This window comes from Salminus brasiliensis, chromosome 18 (assembly GCF_030463535.1).
Source record: "Salminus brasiliensis chromosome 18, fSalBra1.hap2, whole genome shotgun sequence".
NCBI lineage: Eukaryota > Metazoa > Chordata > Actinopteri > Characiformes > Bryconidae > Salminus > Salminus brasiliensis.
In genome coordinates, this window is record NC_132895.1 from 14,821,227 (window position 1) to 14,841,011 (window position 19,785).

The 19,785-nt window shown below is 41.0% G+C and overlaps 2 protein-coding genes across 3 annotated transcripts; both read right to left on the bottom strand.

Moving 5' to 3' along the window:
• Positions 1–994: 994 nt before the first annotated feature.
• dub (duboraya) lies at positions 995–16,796 on the bottom strand. 2 transcript variants are annotated; one of them, XM_072662724.1, is made up of 7 exons: positions 16,735–16,796; positions 5,278–5,361; positions 3,917–3,994; positions 3,232–3,300; positions 2,866–3,078; positions 2,089–2,649; positions 995–1,386 (listed from the first exon to the last, which is right to left on the bottom strand). In XM_072662724.1, the coding sequence occupies exons 1-7, from the start codon at positions 16,738–16,740 to the stop codon at positions 1,324–1,326; spliced, it is 1,074 nt and encodes a 357-aa protein (XP_072518825.1). In that variant the 5' UTR covers positions 16,741–16,796; the 3' UTR covers positions 995–1,323. The 2 variants fall into 2 exon arrangements, with proteins under 2 accessions (XP_072518825.1, XP_072518824.1); XM_072662723.1 differs by having other exon boundaries at positions 3,232–3,303.
• Positions 16,797–18,079: 1,283 nt separating this feature from the next.
• cysltr2a (cysteinyl leukotriene receptor 2a) lies at positions 18,080–19,081 on the bottom strand. The gene has a single exon (XM_072662517.1). The coding sequence runs from the start codon at positions 19,079–19,081 to the stop codon at positions 18,080–18,082; it is 1,002 nt and encodes a 333-aa protein (XP_072518618.1).
• Between the last annotated feature and the right edge of the window lie 704 nt (positions 19,082–19,785).

Sequence of the window (19,785 nt, forward strand, 5' to 3'; positions counted from 1 at the left end):
TATGCATTCTGGGTTTGTCTTGCACATTACTTAACAAGTTTCACAAATACAATCAAAATGTGCTTTAAGAAAGTCCCTGTCATTTATGATTTAGTGTAATTAAATATGTCATTAATTAAACCATTTCACTTCTTAGACCAGTAAATAGACCATTTATTCTATCAGCCACTATTAATATTACCACTGTTAACTATCATTACTCTCATTACTCACTGCCGTGACTACATTAAGCTATACTACACCATGATTATTATATCATGATTATGAATATGTTGCACACCTGAGCAGTACAACAGTCTTGATGGTTCGGTGACTTTATCAATACTGTATAAATAGTTCTGATCAGAGGAGGATAGATGGGTCCCCCTTGTGAGTCTTGGTTCCTCCCAAGGTTTCTTTCTCCAGCTCTGAGGGAGTTTTTCCTTGCCACTGTCGCTGTTGGCTGCTCACTGGGGGTCTTCGATTTTTCATGTCTTTTTATGTTATAGATTTTTTTCTTTTTGTATTTTACTAATTACTGATTGTGTAAAGCTGCTTTGTAAAAACGCTATACAAATATATTTGCCTTTGACTGACTTTGACTTTGGCCATTTAACTACATTAGCCCCCTAACTAAGCTAAAGAAACAAACTCTTGGCTTGGTTTACGGAGAAAGTTCCGCAAATGGACTCTTTTGCAAATCTATTCGGAATCTACCCTAATCCTGTAGATGTTTCACCACTTATTCCAAAGACTCCATCAGTTGAAATCAGTGTTAGGAACATCCATTTGTTTGAATGAGTGATGCAATCACACCCCCATGCTCAAACATGCTAAACATTGTCATTCTTTTAAACTGATTAAGTAACTGGTAACTGCTTACTGTGGACATGTAATCCCAGGCAATACATTTTACCCCCTGTGTTGTTTTTGAACAAGAGAAACAGCGTCTGTGTCTAGTGTCTATACCCCTGTTGTTTTTGCTAATGTAGCATTAAAAGAAGTAAACAAGATGTCAACGTACATGAACTGTTTATTAAAAATGATTTTTTTAGTGCAAGGTATATATACAAAAAGCAAATACATCTAAACTCGTTACATGTACAATTCTGTATCTGACTTCATACCACCAGCACAAAAAGACATAACCAAAATATTAACAAAACTGTACAAGAAGGAAGGTTGTTCTTCACACTTCATGGTTAACTTGTACATCCAACAGAAGAATTTAACAAAACGCACAGAACTGCTGCTAAAGCTTTGTTGGAGGGAGGTTTCAAGCCATGTCATTCACATTATTAACTCCGGCCTCCTCTTCACCTCGGCTGGCCAAGCAGGTAGGTTTTAGAGGGCTGTCTGTTGTGGAGGATTTCCACCCGTCTCATCGCTTAGAGCCTTTGCCTCCTCCTGCAAAACACCAGACAGGAACGGATTGAATTCTCACAAATAGTTTACAAATATGTCTGAATAGTTTAAGTATCTTCTTTCGGATGCTTTCTATATAAATTATAAATTCTATATAAACAGATTTCTATATAAATGTCTTTCAATATAAGAAATGCTTTTGTTTAAAGAAATGCTATTTAAAAAGCTTGTTTTTATTTATTTATTATTTTACAAAATATATCAGCTGATATCTCTGTTTCAATATAAACATTAGAAGTGCTATAATTAAAAAGCTTGATACATTTTTACAAAATAAATATCTGCTGATATTAAATGTTTTTCACTAAAAATATCAGCAGGGCTTTAATTTAAATTGTTTTTGAAGTTTAATACTTAAAAAAAGATATATTGCTGGTATTTAGTGCTTTTATATAAATATCAGAAGTGATTTAATTAAAAAGCTTGTTTTTACATTTAATAAAAAAAGAAATATTATTCATATCATATCATTATTTCAATGTAAATATCAGCAGGGCTTTTAATTTAAAAGCTTATTTACTTTGTGTTTCAGTGTTATTGTACCACTTCTGAACTACAGTCTGAACTACAGACATTTTTTTTTCCTTTGCAGGAGGAACCTTGGTTCAAGAAGTATCAACATTTCAGCATTACAAACCGCTAGCATACATTCATTTAAAATGTGAAGACAACTTGAAACCTCACCTCTGTTTGGCTCTTTCCTTTTTCCTCCTTCTTCTCCTCCTGATCTTCTTTGTCCTCTGTCGCCGTGTCCGGCTCGCTCTGCGGCTCTGTGGTCAGCTCTTTATGGGGCTCCTGACAGGGCTCCTCACGGGCCTTTTCCTGGGGCTCCTCATGGGGCTCTTCACGCTTTGCAGACTCTGAGGTACTGTTGTTTAGCTGAGGCTCATCAGGTGTCTTCTCAGCCACGTCTTCCTTCTCCCGCTTCTCCTCAGACACTGAGGCCTCCTTACATTCTTTGCTCTCCTTCTCACCCTCTGTTGTGGGCTGCTGCTCTGAATCTGGTGATGCACTTTGGCTTTGCTCTTTCTGTTGCTCGGTGGTAGAAGACGCTGGCTCAGCACTGTTATCCTCCTTTTCCTCCACCTTCTGCATCTCAAACACATCATCCTCCTTACCTCTCTGAGCCGTGGACTCAGAGGCGGGTGCAGCGGTCTTTTCCTCTTCAGTCCCGACTTCATCCTCACTAGACTTCCTGTGGCGGCGAGACGGCGGCCGGCGTTTGATAGAATGTCTAGCTCTGCTCTGGGGGTAGGAGTAACACTGTCAAATAACAACACTCACGATGCTGGCATACGCTATCAATTCATATGCAGTGGTGTAAATATTTTAGCACTTTGAACTTCATAGACACCTATATACTCAGGCCCCCCACGCACCATTTCTCACTAGTCTACACATAGTGTATTATCTTCAACAGAAAATCAGTGGTATTGGTCATTCCTAATAAAAGTGATTAACCTTGTTGACGCTCGGCAGAACACTGCCTTCCACAGGTTTTTCAAAGCTGGCTGGGGCCTCCTCCTGGCCGGGTGTGGGAGCTGCAGCTGGACTGGCTGGGCTGCATGGTGAGCTGGGGGGGAAAGCCGGCAGCAGCAGTGGAGGTTTTACAGCCCCCGGGCTCAGTGGGGAAGGGAGAGAGCGAGTTGCAGTCGGCGAGAGAACGAGGTTTGCCTGTGGGACACAGTTCAGAAAACCACATGGCACAACTGACAGGAGCAATATGCGTATCTGTTCAGAAGAGGGCGACACAGGTAAAGCAGAGAGACTGAGTTTGGAAGATGTGTTCTGATGTTTCCAGACGTGATATAAAATCAATGAACTCACCTGCAGCTTCTCAATGAGGGCAGAGTTCCTGTTCTTTCGGGGAGGATGGGAGGCAGCCTCTCCTTTCTGCTGCTTAAAAAGAGGATACAAATACATTCACTTTTTGGACAAAAGTATTGGGACACCTGCTCATTCATTGTTTCTTCTGAAATCAAGAGTATTAAAACATTTTTTGTAACTGTCACTACAGTCCAGGCAACGCTTTCTATTAGATTTTGGAGACTTGCTGCAAGGACATCATTGCATTCAGTGACAAGAGTGTTAGTAAGGTCAGGATGTTGAATGATCGCCATCCCACCTCATGTTTTAGCCTGACATTAGTCATGGTTCCAATAAGATCATATTTATTTGCTCCAGAGAGTCCTATTCTAGTGTGTGCCTTTGCACATCTAAGCATCAGAGGTACTTAAAGTAGCTGTATGCATTTATTAGAATGCATGGTTGTCCACTAACATTTAGACATACTGTGTATTTGTTTAATGTGGCTATAAAAGCTGTACCTTTGTGAAAGGCACGGTCAACACATTACTGCATAACTTGCATATCAGCAAACACATCAGTTATACAAAGTAAACTATGGATGAGAATGTGCTCACTTTCACTGTTTAGAAATCTCTTAACAAAACAAGTAGACATGCCCAGACAGGAAAGCTTTTTTTTTATCATATTTCTCAGTAAGTCCCACCTCATCATGGCCCTGGCCTGCATCGCTACTGGTAGGCAGTGGCAGAGTGCGTGGAGGTCTTCTCCGCACAGGCTTGTTCTGAAGGAGGTTAAACACAATGATATTTATAAAACATTGCATCTGATGACATCTGGTTTTCTACAGGAAGTACAGACAGGACAAAAGCTGTTGGGTAAGCCTTCATAAACACTTAATAATGACATATACAGTAATGTGCAAAAGCGTTAGGCAGTCATGGAAATTGGTTAAAACTAGTAAGCTCTGCAGTAAGTGGTAAAACTCGATAACACTGGATACATGCAAACACATATGAATACAGTTCAGTATGTGTTGTTCTTAGTAAAGTTCTCTGTGACTTCTAGGTGATTGGTTTGGTTTCACCAGCAGATCACCTGATTTATTTTAATGAAATGTAATGAAAATTGACTACATTGAATTCATTTACCAGTATTTTCAGGATGGTAACTGTAAACACTGGGGTTTATTGACTAAGTCTTTGGAAATGGTTAAGCAACACACTTACGCAATTCAACAATATTAACGTCTAATCTCAGACTTCTCAGATTTGTAGCTTTATTTGTCATTTTCTCAGTTGGCCTAAAACTTTTGCACAGTTCAGCATGTTCAGGTGTATCCAACCACTTTGAAAAGCCCCTAAAAGAAGAATGTGACCAGTAGGAAATTTCACAGGCTTCACAGACTGAAAAAGGTGCTCAACAGCGATGAGAATCTAGAAGACAATGGATAAGAAAAGCAGAAAAGGAAAGAAAAAGAGGGTATCTGCTGTTCAGAGTAAAGGTAAGAGCTGCTTGCAGAGAGCCCAAACAACATGTCACCTCCCAACACATATTTGTAGACTATCAACTTTCAACATTATGTAACATCTACTCTTATTAATATCCACTCCGGATTGTGCCCTGCCCTGCCCTGAGGTGATCTACAACTACACCCTGCTAAACCCCTTAACTGGCTGTATTTACATCTGACCACATTACTGGCATGTCTTAAAAGGAGAATGAGAATGGGCTCTGCTCCACAACAATGGCAGCAATGCCAGTGAATTGAGTACTTCCAGTGAAGTCTGCACAGGCTATAACATTTTAGTATATAAATGCCCAGTCAAGCTATACAGCTAAGTCACAGCTATCATGTCTGAACAGTACTAACTTTGTCTACACACCTGGCTGCACATCTGAGGGGCAACTGATTACTTAAGCATGGTTTCAGTGAATGGAGGGGCAGAAAAGAGTCATTCGAGCAGAATGTAGAATAAAAAGGTGAATGAGCATAAGGAAGCGAGAGAGAGAGTCAGAATAGGGAAGAACGGGGGGATTTATTGATCCCGCTCTCAGAAAGCTCACCCCTTCAGCTCCTGTGGGAACAGGCATTTGGCAAGTGAACTTTCCAGCCAGTTCAGCTACGGAGCGCTTTACCACTGACTCCTTCTGAAATACACCAGTGTTAGAAGAATGGATGTAAATAAAGGTCTTATGTGAGAAAGTGAAGGAAGAGAAGGTAACCCCCCACCCCTGGTTTGTACGCTTATTTAGGGGAACTTACACTGTTAAAAATAGAGGTGCCAGAAAGAGCTTCTTCTGTGTGATGGCATAAAAGAATCCCTTTCTGTTGCCAAAGGAATTTTCAAAGAGTGGTTCCTCAAATGTGACATACCCCCTTCCCACAAGTTAACACAACATCTTAGTGAAATGCCTGTGACATGCTTTTATCAATGAAGCACAAGGATCAAGCACCAACAGCACCCTTTTTACCCTGGCTAAACAGTCCTGTTCAGAACAGCCAATTCCTTTAATGTTCCTTTAAATGATAATAAGACACTGCTTAACCTATCCCTACACCGTTCACCCCAACCAGCCACCTCTCACCCTTTTCATGACTTTTTCTGGCTATATAAAGTCTTAGACTTAGTTTTATTTAATTTATTATTTGTCCATGCTTGCGTTAGCTAGCTATCTGTTACTTCACCTTGAGTTCAAATTTCTCTTTCGCTTGCTAGCTTGTTTAATCTCCTCCTCTTCCTGCACATTTTTCTGCCTTTTCAGTTTGTGTTACATTACTCTCCTTTTTTTAAAGCGGACTTGATTAATAATTTTAGTTACCAGTCTTGACTTAATTAGTGTAGGGTCAATACATTACATAAAGGTTCTGTAAATTCTGCAAAATATTCTTCAGACTCACAAACCTCTTTTTCAAACACAACTCTTCTAAGTACATTGCTGAAATAAATGTAATAATTATTATTGGTCTATTTGGACATATATGCCTGTTTAATTAATTGTTTAATTAATTAATGTTTACCATTTGATAATTGGCTCCATAAAATGAATTATGATGAATTAAGGGGCCATCAACAAAATAGGATTCTCTTGAGCAGATAAACATGAACCTATTGGCACCATCCCTAAAGGCGTATATTGAGCTGTGGAGCAGTGGATCTGTGTTTTCTGGATAAGTTGAGGAGTTGAGGAGGAGGTGGGGTGGAGGTCATCCAACATCTTGATCTCAATATACTCCACCAAAAGCAGGAAACACTCTTTTAATAGCATTGATTTCAGAAGAAACAACAAATACACTGGTGTCCCAATACTTTTGTCCATATAGTGTATCAATAATGCCCATAGAAAAGTAGTTACTTATTGGTTGCTGTGTTGTCCTATACAATTACCACATAATTATCTGTTAGCATAAGTTAATTATCTTAAAGAACTTCTTGATGTTTTGTGCAGTAAATGTATGTCATGAGCAGGAGCATGTTTCACCATGCTGTCACTGAAGAGACTGAATTTGTCTGCACTGATAGGTGCTTTTAACAGATCTTTTTTTCCACAACAGGAAACCATGGTAAGCTGTGACCTGTCATTCTAGAGCAGAAAACAAACCCTAAGAAGTGAGCACTGAGAAAGCTCTGTGGGAACAGCATGATCTCCATCCAACTGCTGATGATTTTAGACTCCACAGAGTCTAACTCTTATCAACCCAGGCTTATTCTCCAGCATCCCCCCGCCTCCTATCTCTGCCCATTAGCAGTATCACCAGCACTGTCTGGAAACCAGTCCTTGTTGAGTATGCTACAGCAGTCAGGAGTGAGGCAACATCATGTCTGTGGGCATCTGTTCACTTCACTATATCACTTACTGTCAATCAGCAGCTGAAGCTTTGCTGTAAATGGCAGTGAATGGCAGTGGGTGTGAAGGGCGTTTAGCTGGAGGTAAATGTAGTCTGACCAATGGCCGAAACTCAGCATGACCCAATCCACTCTTTGAAGACTTTTCTCACAGTCACCCAATTCCCAGACTGCTGTGACCTCATGTAGACTAAGCTCTTACTCCCTCCTTTCCCAACGCTCCTCTATCGATTGCTTTTTGTTTCTAGTTAGAAAATATTTTGGCAAGTCAAAGTAGTTCTTCTAGGGCAAAGGTTCGGCAACCAAAAGGAGATGAAGAACTGTTTTGAATGTTTTGGCAGGATTTAGAGAGATATACGCTGCTAGCTTTTAATTTAAGTATATTTAAAGGAATTCTACCTTTACAATTACATTTAAATGGTGAAAGATGGCCTTTTGTATAGAGAATATTAGTCTTGCATCAATAGTGAATTCCACTGTATTCAATGTGTTGCATGCAGTCGGCACAGTGTTATATTTTCAGGGTAAGTGTGGCTTGAGGTGGTGGGGTCATATGTGATGTCTTCTCATAGGGCCTAAAATAACTGGCAATTACTATCATTATAACTGTGTTAGAATGTTTACCAAAGGGTTCTTTTAGGCTTCATTTGACCTCTTTGACATATAGGGAGAAAAGAAAGAGCTACATGTTCCAACCCGTTGTAAGGCATTGCAAAAAAACATGTAGACAATGTGTCTTCTGAAATCAAAAGTATTAATGGGAAAGTAAAAGTCTCCACTCTTCTAGGAAGCTTTTACTTTTGCTGGCACATTACTATGAGGACTGAATTAGCTCCTCACAGTAATGTGCACAGTAATGTGGCAGGCAGCACGACCCGGGATTCGAACCAGCGATCCTCGGGTGATAGCGGCAGAGCCTTATTCTGCTGGACCGCTCGGAGCCCCTTGAAGCTGTTATTTTAAGGTAAAAATGCCTCGTTGCTTTAAATGAAAAAGAATGGTTTGCTATTGCTTTACGACCTATGTATCCTGGACCAGCAAAGTTGACAAGAGAATGTCAGGGTATCTCTCTCTTAGCTTAACAGTGAGTAATATATTGTCCTCATACTTTTCCCAACAAAGATATTCAATGTTGGATATACAGTGTATGCTCAATTTATAAATCTAATAACTACATTTTTACTCTTTATCTAGTTTTAGGACTTGAAGATCTAAGCACATTTCAACTGTGAAGGGTTTCACAGACTTATACCTCTAGACACATTTAGCTTGACTACTGTTGTTACTGGAGCTGGTTTCTAATGTCAAACAATAGGAAGCAGCCAAATAGTAGTCATTACATGTCCCCTGCCTAAGGGCAACACTCTTGCAGGAGTTTTCGTTCTGCTGCATCCCTGACAAATTGCTGGTACTGCCAACAGAAAAGCTATTACATTAAGAAAGCTTTAGACAATGCTTAAGTACATGGTGAATAATTTCTCTTAATTATTATAATTAATTGCATATATATATTTATTTTATTTAATTAATTAATTAAATATATATGAATAAATAAACACACAAACTAATGTGGTGGTGTTCTTTCACACCATACCATATTTAAAGGGCCCAAAGTCTACATTTTTATGAGGTCCAATTTCGATATTTGTGATATTCAATGTTAATTTGTACATCATAATTTTTTAAAAGTCTCTTCTTTTGATCTGTTAGAATTAAACACAGTATTTGTGTTACTGCACCTTTAAGATATATGTGTGTGTATATATGACTGGCTGCTTCGTATTGTGCTTCATTTAAAAGGCATTCCAGTCTGACACACTCCTTGGTAATTCAACGTGAACAGAAAGGTTATACTGATGTAGGCAGAATACAGAAATATATGCAAATATGATGTTTCTCACTGCATCACTAACATAACTAAAAAACAGCGTGTTGATTAGTTTCCATATATGGACAACATGGACTCGGGAGTGAATGGTAGGTTTTGGAGTGTTAGCTGTGTTTGCATCCTACATCTAACTCTCATTTCAAGAACAGTAAGAAACACTCCATGGGCGCTGCATCCTGCTCACTGAACTACAGCGAATCCCCTACAACAGCTGGTCTGCCTGGCAGAGCAGTGAGCTTCATGTTTGTCTCTCTAGAGCAGAGTGCAGGTCCTTTCCCTTGAGACCCAAGGGGTGAGTTCACAGTGCGTGTACGTCTTTGTTGTGTGTGGTTGTGTGTTCGGCGGTTGTGTTTCAGCCTGGTTTAATTTAACACACACCTTCTGCAATGACATCAGGCTGTAGCACACTTCAGCCAAGGCTTTAACACTTTTACAGCATTAGACAAACACTACAGCCACGTGCACCCTACTGCCTCCGCGGCACAGAGCAATAGAGGAACAGAAAAAAGACACTGTTTACTGCACAGCTTGCTCCACTCCTTAACAACAAGCAGTAAGAAATGAGTTCAAGTAAACAACTTGACTACTAATCAACCCAGCATGAGGCCTTGGTTCTCATTGTTTCACACTGAAATGATGGGAGGATATAGCTGAACTTAGTTGTGCAGAAGCAGAACGCAGAGAGCGAGAGAGATTGTGAGAGAGGGAGGTTTGTACCAAATACATGACCATTTTCATAACTCTCTTCATCCCTTAGAATTAAACAGGTAGATTTTGTTCCTGTGCCTTTAAGACTGCTTATATGTAAATGGCATCTGTTCTGATTGGCTGCTCTGTCCCCTGCCTTATTCAAAAGCAGTCCAGACTGACACACGCCTTATTACTTCAACATGAATGGCTCTGGAAACTGCTGAAAGCTGAATAGGCAGATACTGTATATGTAAAAATGTAGATTTTTAAAATCAGGCTGTTTTTGCAGCAAACTTTCCAAATATGGACTGAACAGATTGGGAAGTCAGTGGCATGCTTTAAACTTCAGCGATTCATGCACAGCACACCTTGTGTATGCAATAAAAGGTGCCAAAAAGGGTTTTAGAAGAGTCACGTTTGGTTTCCTAAGGAACCTTCCACTGGATGGATCTGTAAAGAATCGCTTTTGTAAAGGAAACATGTGTTAAGATACGTTATGTGTCCAAATGTTCGTGGACACCCCTTCTAACGACTGTGTTCAGCTATTTTAAGTTGTACCTATTGCTGACTCAGATGTACAAATACACACTCCCTGTTGAGACGTAGCAATAGAATAGGATGCTTTGGAGCAGATAAACATGAAGCATTTGATATCTTGTCTAATGCCAGGTGTTGGCTAGGGGAGTATAGAGCCCCCCAGCATTGAGTTGTGGAGCAGTGGAACTGTGTTCTCTGGCATGGTACTATATCCAGTACTATGAGATGGGGATGAGGTGGGGTAGTGATCATCCAATATTCCCACCTCAGCAACATTCTTGTTGTGAAATGCAATCAAATTCTTACAACAATGCTTAAAGATCTAGCAGAAATCCTTCCCTGGACAGTGGAAAACTTTTGTTTTCAAGAGATTTCAAGAACCACCCAAGCCAATAACCATTTAGGAACTTTTGCATTTACAACTGTTCAGTACTTAGTTGTTTTTGAAAATGCAAATAAATTTAGGGTTCACTGCCTTTAATTAATTTAATTAATGAATTTATAGTGATTTAAATGAATAGCTGGACCCACTGGCAGCTGTACCCAGCTAGTAATAGCTGGACCCACTGGCTGTTCCACAAGGGTTAAGGGGTTCAAATCTGGGGTCTCTGTCACTGTCTCAGACCCCTACTATGACCCTGAGGGAAAGCAGTAGAATCCTTTTAGGCTCTCACAAAGCAGTGCATTGTCGGGCAGACGTTGAGAGCAGCTGTGTGACAGAAAAGAAGCACATGATTCCGTTTGCACTGAAATATGCTCCCTTTTAATAAGAGATGCACAGCACAGAGTGGACGGCAGAGCGCTAGCTCTCTCCTGTGCTTTGAGGTGGTGGTGTTCATCTGGTTGTCTGCAGCAGTTCATTGCGAGTTGCTGAGGTCATACTCAACCTCTTCTGACATTCTTCTCCCCTGCCGAAGGTGCCTCATCTGAGTGACCTCATGCTTTGGCTCGAGCTATTATATGGATATTGGGCAGGAAAAGTGGGGCCTTCCCTAAACTATGCAGTGTGAGTCAGTGGACAGAAAGAGGGACCCCGCCTCTCTTTCGGCCTGAGCCTGGCATCCATCAGACAGATGTGCTGGGAGGGACCCTGCACTGAAAAAATAAAGTGATGCAATGGACTGGCTTGCTTCAAATGTGTATGTCATAAACTGTATGACAACAAACTAATTATTACTGAGCGTAATTCAACTGAAAAACAAGTGTCCCCTGATGTGTTTCATTCATGTGGACACATTTGAATCAAGTGAACTTGATGCATTACTTTTGTCAGTGTACTGACTCAACTCAACACAGACACAGGTCACTAAAGGTCACTAAGGGCCCACTAATAGCGTCTTATCTTTGGTTCTATCTCGCATATGTCTGTAAAGTGAGCAAGTCAACCCCACTTTCACTGCTGTTGCTAACACCCAGTAATGTGGTTCACGCAGCAGCTAAAACGGCTGTGTGACAGTGGTTCCTTAAATTGCGTAAATTCTTAATGCAGCTGTGTAGTTCAGTATGAAGCAACATCCCAAATGGGCTGGGCCGGTACAAGAAAGCTCCCCACCCTTATTCCCTCCACATTGTCAAAACAGCTTGTGTGAACTCGTTTGCTTACTGTAATGCCATTATTTAGCATTCATTAATTTAGCAATTCATTAAAATCTCAGGATTATTATATTAGGGGTTGTATTATTAAGTAATTACATGTAAAACAATGCAACAAGGTATTCCTAAAGTAAAAAGAGTTAAACCATACAATACAACATGTAGAAGTTACTAGTAAACATAAACACTGTGACTGATTTCCGGAAACAGTACTTCAGTAGTTCCACGGTTAGGGTTTGGTTGTGGGTCGAGGTAAAGGTTAGTGTTAGATTAAGTGTTAAATATATGGGGCTCCCAGACCCAGATGAAGCCTAAGGTTACACTAAAAAGTCTTTTCTATGGGGAATCATCATTGACACTGAAGTTTAGTCTAAGCCTTAATCCCATGTCTGGGAAACAGGCCATTAGGCTTGGGGGAAAAGTCTAAAGACATTATTAGTTAGTTAGAAAAGAGCACTTTTTGTCACAGATGGGACACAGTACAAAAATGCATGATACACTAAGTCAAGCCACAGGTAAATATTGTTTCGGCTTGCATTTTTGAACATCCACCAGCGTGCTACATAACTGAGGTAAAAAGGAAGGGTACTTTATTTTTAGCAGTGTAATGGCTTGTGGCTTGTTGGCAGTTAGCAGTTGAAAAGCAGTGGAAAGTGCAGGCCTCAGATCTGAAATATTGTTTTTTGCAAAAATCAAGGCAGTGACCGAAATGGCTTCCGACTTACGCTTTTGGACCCTACTGAGTTTGTCGGACATTTATTTCCTGCCTGTCCGACTAATGAAATGAAATCTGAACGTGATTTTGAGGGAACTACAATCTTCCACAATGCACTCGTAATTTATAGTAAATAGTGTAGCTTACTAAGAACGTGTTGGAAATCAATCCCTACTTCGTCATTAGTCTTGTGCTATATAGGGAGGTATTTTTTGAGGTTACTAAGCAGCGCTACAAACACAAGTGAATTTGAACACTTCCTCATCATTAACATGCGTCAGAACCGATTATATAAACAAACACAGTTGCTGAGCATTGTGCTGTTCATGGAATAATCTTTAACTGCTATTTTGTTGAGAAACATAAGCACACCATTAGTGAACTATGTGGGAAAATTTGGCATGAAAGCGGTATACTTGGTCTACTTTCAGCTGATGCAGTGAGTTTACTATACATCACTAGTGCACTGTGGGGGATTGTGGTCCCTTCAAAGTCATGTGGAATTGGGATCACAGCCCAATTCACAAGATTATTTTATGAACAGCACAATGCTTTGACTGATTCGGAATTCAGTTCATGTGTATACGGAGCTTTAAACACGGCTCATGCGTCTGTTTATGCAACCGGTACACAGTGATGCAGAGGAACTGTCCAAATTCACTTGTTTCTACCACAACTTAGTAAATAATTATTCCCTCTCTATATAACGCAATACTAATGAGGGAGCAGGGATCCATGTCGGTCACAACCCAGGACTTTTACATATCTTCTAAACTGGTAATATGGATGCTTGTCAATTGTCTAGCAGCAGAAAAAATAAAGGAAGTTCAGGATGTCCAAAGCTTTGATGTTGAACAATCCAAATGAAGTGGAACCTCCAACACACAAACTCTACACACATGCAAAATACCCACCAAAGCTAGAGACTCGATAAAAGATCAAGGCGCACTTGGAACCATATTGTGACCATAAGTGAGTGTTTTTTGTTTTTTTGTTCAGGGTCAATTGAAATGCCATGTCAAGAACCAAATTCTCAAATGAAGATTTATCACAACTCAATTCTACTTGGTTTGAATTTTGGGGAACTACGTGTCATTTCATCGCTGATTACAACACTTTCAGATGTGTCTCAGACGCCTCACAGATACAAATCACACAGCTGAAAACCACCTGCAAAGAAACTGAGCCTGACTCCTCTAATTTCGTGTCAACGGTTGTGGTGTATTCTGCCCTCTCCTTTGACAGTGCAAGAGCGCCTATAATTTGCCATGTACACATTCTTTCTTTTCTCCTGTCTTTCCTATCTATGTGTGTGTGTGTGTGTGTGTGTGTGTGTGTGTGTGTGTGTGTGTGGGTGTAGCTTTGGCCTGCTCAGGCACTGCAGCCTGGTCCTGGGACAGCTGCTGAGGTGGGACTGACAATAACGCCACTTTGCCAGAGCTTACACATAGCTGACATTCAGGAGATAATGAACTCGCATAGCCAGGAAGGCACACACACACACACGCACACTTACACACACACACACACACACACACGCACACTTACACACGCACGCACACTTACACACACACTTCAAGCACCCTCCCTGAAGATCACTGCAGGACAAAAGATGTCAGCTCAGGCTGCGATTAGCTGTAGGAACACTGCTGAGGACATGTAAACTAACTTGCCATTCCTTGATTCTGACACTTCACAGATAAATCATGGGCTTAGTCGCTTATTCTCCAGATATAAGGGGTTAAATGAAAATTACTTTGACACCTGTGACTCCTTGGGGGGGCTTTTTTTATTTAGGGCAGGACCATCGTAAATAGCTTACATAGCTTTGTGAGAAGGCTTCTCTAAAACGGATCCTTCTTGCATCATCACTGTCTGAACCAGCTTTCAGCTTCCAGGAGAACTTATGACCATGCAGCTATGGCTGGCTGTCTTTAAGATGAGCCCATATTAAAGATCCAAATAATAAACTACCCTAACTGTCCTAATACTCTGTGTATAATCATGGTGATTGCTACTCACAATCTTGGTGTATTCAAGCAAAACACAGCTGCTGCTGAAGATGCTAATAGCAGAGCCACTGATGAAGCTACAAAGTAGTTCACAAACGAGGGTGGCAAAATCGGATTATTCACACTCGACATGGTAAAGGTAATTAACTGCAGTTCGCATCAGTGAACTCTGTAGGCAGCTCATGACTATAGTGCAATGACTGGCATTTGGTTTGTGTGTGTAGCATTTATATTGGAAATGTTTCATTGTTGTCTTAGGATCACATATGGGGATGTTTATTAGCCAACTAGCACATATGAATACATGTGTGACGTGAATAAATTAGGATAAATACAGTAAATACAATAAATACAGATCCAGGATATGTTGGATACAGATGATAAGTAATATTTGATTCAAGCAAAGCTTTTAGCAACATCGGGAGCATCGGGAGCACACCTCCACAGCTCTTGAAGTTATTGTCAGGAATTTCAGGAGCACCAAAACAGCAAGGCCATGTATAAAGGCCTCCTCGACAAATCTTGGTTAGGGTTTTTTTTTTCTGAACAGTACAACCAACACTTGGATTTGACATGCAAAAATAAGCATTGGTAAGAAAACACCTTAAAAGTGCTCTCGAAAGGGAAACTGTATCTTCCTTGTTATAGATGAAAAATAGGAGTTTGGCATATGGAAATGACATATTGTGAACCTCAAACACTGATGTGTTCTCTTTTAAAAGCATTTTCATAGACTCCGGCTGCTGATGGCGAAACGACTCCTGGGTCATAGTGGTAGAACACTAGACCGCTGGGCCACTCAGAGCCCTGACTAGCAAAAGCACCGGCTACTTCAGCAGAATATGGAAGCAAAGCTAAAAAGGCTAAACACTAACTGAAGAAAGTACCACTGGGATTATTTGTGTCTCAGCCAGGAGGTGAGCTGGACCTCGATAGAACAGCAACACCATCCAGTAAAATTCTTACAAAAAGTAACTGTTACAGTATTAAACAGCTCCACGGCTCAGCTATGCTGCTGTGGGTCACTGTGTTGATGTAAACCAGCCAATAAAAGCAGAGCTCGGTTTTTTCATGAGCCCACCGTAAAAGGAAAATAAGCTTATTCTGAGGCAAAATAACAGGGTTGTAAATAGGCTTGTAAAACCGCATCTGAGCTTTTATCTCCCCAACCAAAGTCACATACTATTTATACACCAGAGAACTTAAAATACTCGGCACCTTTAAATGCCTTTAATCTCAGAGGTTCGTAATCAGTAAGCATATAAGCAAGCAAATCTATCAATGTTATGCCAAAGACTGTCTAACACCTTACCACACTGATGCAACGAGACAGTTCACAATAACCACAGATCTTTAGAAACTACTCTGCATTTCAGTAGCATTCACTTCACAGAGGGCCTGGACTGTACACACAAGCACATGTTATTCCCATACACACTCACTTACACAAGCGAATCATACAAGCCCGCCATTTTAATCTGTTGTACGGATGAGGTTACACCACTTCCTGTCAGTTAGCTTGCTGCAATTCCAGCCATACTTTCCTCTAACTTAAGAGGCATGTTAGTGGAGTCAAGTGTCGCTGCTCATCCACCATGCTTTGACAGGGTGACACAACAGCACATAACAAACAGACCTAACAGTGCAGTGAAGGCCTGTGAAAACAGACCTCCAGTGATGGCATTAACTTGAGGAAAATATCAGAGATTGTGCAAAGTGTGACAGGTGTGTAAGAAATCTGGCAGTCAGGCATGGCTCTGCCAGGAGTCCATCTGAGTGGTGTATGTCCACGGCTCTGAGGCAGCTGAAAATTACTGTGCTGTCAAATAAATATGCAAATGACTTCAACCTTTGATAAAATAAAAAACACTGATGTAACGTTTATAGCAAATAAAATCACAAAATTAATGATTAATTTAACTGACTGGTTATTTAACAAAAAAAAAAAAATATATATAATATTTTAAGTTAAGTTATCCAGTGACTCATTAAACATGTTGCAAGTATTGGTAAGACAAAATAAAAGTACATAAATGTTCGTAATCTTTGTTTTTTCTTTTTTTAATAAACACAATAAAGGAGTATTTCTATAAGCTGCTAACGTGTGATCAAATATAACGTGAAATAATGCCTTATACTGCAGAGTGGGATAACTTGACCCAAAAAATAAGAAAACAACACATTCAACTACACAAACATGCCTGATAATCAAGATTAAAACGTCGATCTGTTTATGCTTACCTCCATCTTCCCCTCCACCGTCTTTTTGAGAGTCCCACTGAACTCTCGTCGCTCTACTTCACTCGCCAGCTCTCCTGTCAAGCGCTATTTTTTTGTTCCCCACCCCTATTCCGCCAAAGCCCGCCTCGTTTCAGGATTGGCCGTTTGTAAAGCAGCTCGAGTTAGGATAGGCTAGCGGTTCTTACTTTACCAAATGCCGTCCTGCTCTAGGATTGGCTAATAGCTCAATGCCACAAACACAATTAGCCAATCCCAGCATTAGAAGGGCGGGCTCCCCGGAATACGGGTGTGAACAGACGTGCTTGTTGATGTGCAACAGTTATATTTAGCTCTGGCTCTTACTGCACTCCCAACACTGAGGGCAAAGAAGTTATATTAAGAGTTTTAGTTACAACTGCTGCATGTTTTATTGTTTTGTTGTATATTCAGCAGATGCTGAAAGTGTTTTTTTTTTATTTTACAAATACAGATCATAAAAAAATGTACCATAACTGATGTCAAGACCACAGAGCAAAGGCATCCAGACTGATTGGACAGCACTGAGTAGGGTGGGATATGAACAGCAATGGTGAGCTTATAGATTACACAGCTAACAAGCTAAAGGGGAGGGACCCAGCAGCAGCTCGAGGTTTACTGTGATGTGTCAACAACACTACCATTTATGGTTGAAATGAAAGAGGAAGCTGCATTTTTGACAGACTGATTATGGTCTGGGGGAGGGGACAAGCTGTTTGCCATTGTTTCTGTGGTAGACTAGGGGTTCTCTACTAAAGTCAGCTTTCAGAGCATCTTTGCAGGCAGGTCCACCCAACGTCGTGCCAATCTCCAGGACGTGGTGCCAGCTCAAATGCATATAGTTTCCCTGCAGTTTGACTTATCTGACTTAACGCAGAGCACACTTTGGAGTTTGCCGGGGTTACAAGACATCTTGGTGTCATTTTTCAGTCACATTTCTTCCTATACAGAAAACTGTGTCCCTGCTTCCTTAACCCAGTCTGTTGATCTTTGGTACTGAGCGGTACTGGAGCTTGAGTTCCGGTGGTTGGTTATCCTGTACATATTTCAGCCTTGCTGTCCTAAAATAACGTTCATTAGGATCAATAGCAGTCTCTGGCAGCTGTGTGCATGTAGAAAATGTCATTATCTTTGGAGATGTGAGAGATGCAGTTGTCATGTGCAGGAAGTCTCGCTTTGCTCATGCCTCTTGTGCGCATGGGGGACGTTTCCAGAACCAACCGCATTAGAGATAAGAAAAGAAGCTTCTTACACATAACCTTTAGAGGTGTGTGCTTGAGGTTCGTTTCCTGTTTCAAATAAGAATTGGGCAACTAATCATGGCAGTATTTCAGCCCTGCATGGCCTGCAACTCTGCCCTCTGTTGGCTGTTCTTTCTATTGTCATTCTCTGCTTTCCTTCTCCTCAGCAGCCTGGAAAAGAAACTTCTGAAATTCTCCCCAACAAAGAAGAACAGGATGGGGTCCAGGCAGCTGTTGGCCGCACCCAGGCAATGGGTCACCACTGCAGCTTTTCGTATTCCCTGGATATAAGTGCAGGAGCATTGATGCCCTTTGTTCTCTACTGCGTTCCGCTCTGCGTATAAAAAGAGCATCCTCATAATATGATAAGGCAAAAAGCAGATGAGGAAAAAGCAAAGGCTGATGACGACCAGAGCACAGGCCTTCTTCCTTGACTTCTTGACCGTGCGCTGTGATGGACTAGGCTTCAGCAGTCTATGGATCACAAAGATGGAGCACCACAAGATGATCACCAGTGGCATCACGAAGCCCACTGTCACAGTGACATTGTTGATTATGATCAGCATGTTGATCGTTGCATTGGTACTTGGAAGCTCCAAGCACCTAATTGCCCCCGTTTGGCTTTCTGTGAACAGCAGAGGGCTGGAGGCCAATGCCACAAACAGCCAGATGAGAGTGCAGACGAGGGGTCCGCTGCAGCAGTTCTGCAGGTGCATGAAGCGGTACGGGTGCACCAGGGCCAGGTAGCGCATGATGTTGAGGGAGACCATGAAAAAGATGGAGCTGTACATGTTCAGGTAGAAGACGTAGAATATAAGACGGCATGCCAAGGTTCCAAAAGGCCAATGGGAGTTAGACAGGTAGTACGAGGCTCTGAGAGGCAAGGAGCATACCTGCATCAGGTCCGACAGCAGCAGGTTCACCATGAACAGGTTGACCGATGTTAGGCTTCTCGTCTTCCTCCACATGCTGAAGAAGACGCAGATGGAGACCGAGTGGCCTGCTATGCCCAGGATGAAAATCAGCAGGTAGACAGCAGGAAACACAGAGCGCTTGAAGTCGTCAATGGTGCAGTTACATGACGAGTTCATGTCAGCACTTAGGATTTTTGCATGCCAGGATCCAATAACTGTGTATTGGGGGTGTGAGAGGGGGAAAGAACGGTCGTTAAAAACGATGAAGAATGGAGTTTACAACTTGTACTCTTTTGAATATGCTTCAGTGACGCACACTAAAGCATAAATCTATTTTAAAAAGGTATTCGAACTTTAAATTAAAACCTTGTAGCGCTTACAACAAGTACAAGGAAGAGGTAATCCATTATTTCCCCCTTAAACTACAAGGTCTTGTATGTGAGAACACATGATAACTCCTCTTTCTTCACAACCTAAGTTTTAGATTTATAATAGCTACTGAATAACAAGTCTTAAGATCAGTTAAGATCAGTTCGACAAGCCTGTTGTTTTAGGAGATCACTGTAGTTCTAGTTTCAGTTTAAACGTACTCATATAACAGGTTTCTGATTTATCCATTTACTCCCAGTAGTGTTACTCGCACAAGTCTATCTCTATATAACACTAAACGTAAGCAAACATCAGATTTTAGTTACAATTATGTACAACACAAATGATGTTAAAACAGAAAAACAGCAGTAATTACCTTTTTTGAGTCTTCAGCTCAGAGTGGCACTGTCCACACAGGTAGAAGGAGGTGTAGCCTTTTAAAGATGCATCTCGAAAAGAGTTTGGGATAGAGGGGCGGGCTGAGGAGAAACACCTTTGTCAGGGCATGTATT

Bases quoted from the DNA above. Each gene is read 5' to 3' on its own strand.
- cysltr2a (XM_072662517.1), bottom strand. From the start codon at position 19,081: ATGAACTCGTCATGTAACTGCACCATTGACGACTTCAAGCGCTCTGTG.
- dub (XM_072662723.1), bottom strand. The intron at 3,304-3,916 runs GTGGGACTTACT...CCTCTTTTTAAG, and splicing joins CAGGCCAGGGCCATGATGAG to CAGCAGAAAGGAGAGGCTGC. The intron at 1,387-2,088 runs GTGAGGTTTCAA...GGTGTTTTGCAG, and splicing joins AAGGAAAGAGCCAAACAGAG to GAGGAGGCAAAGGCTCTAAG.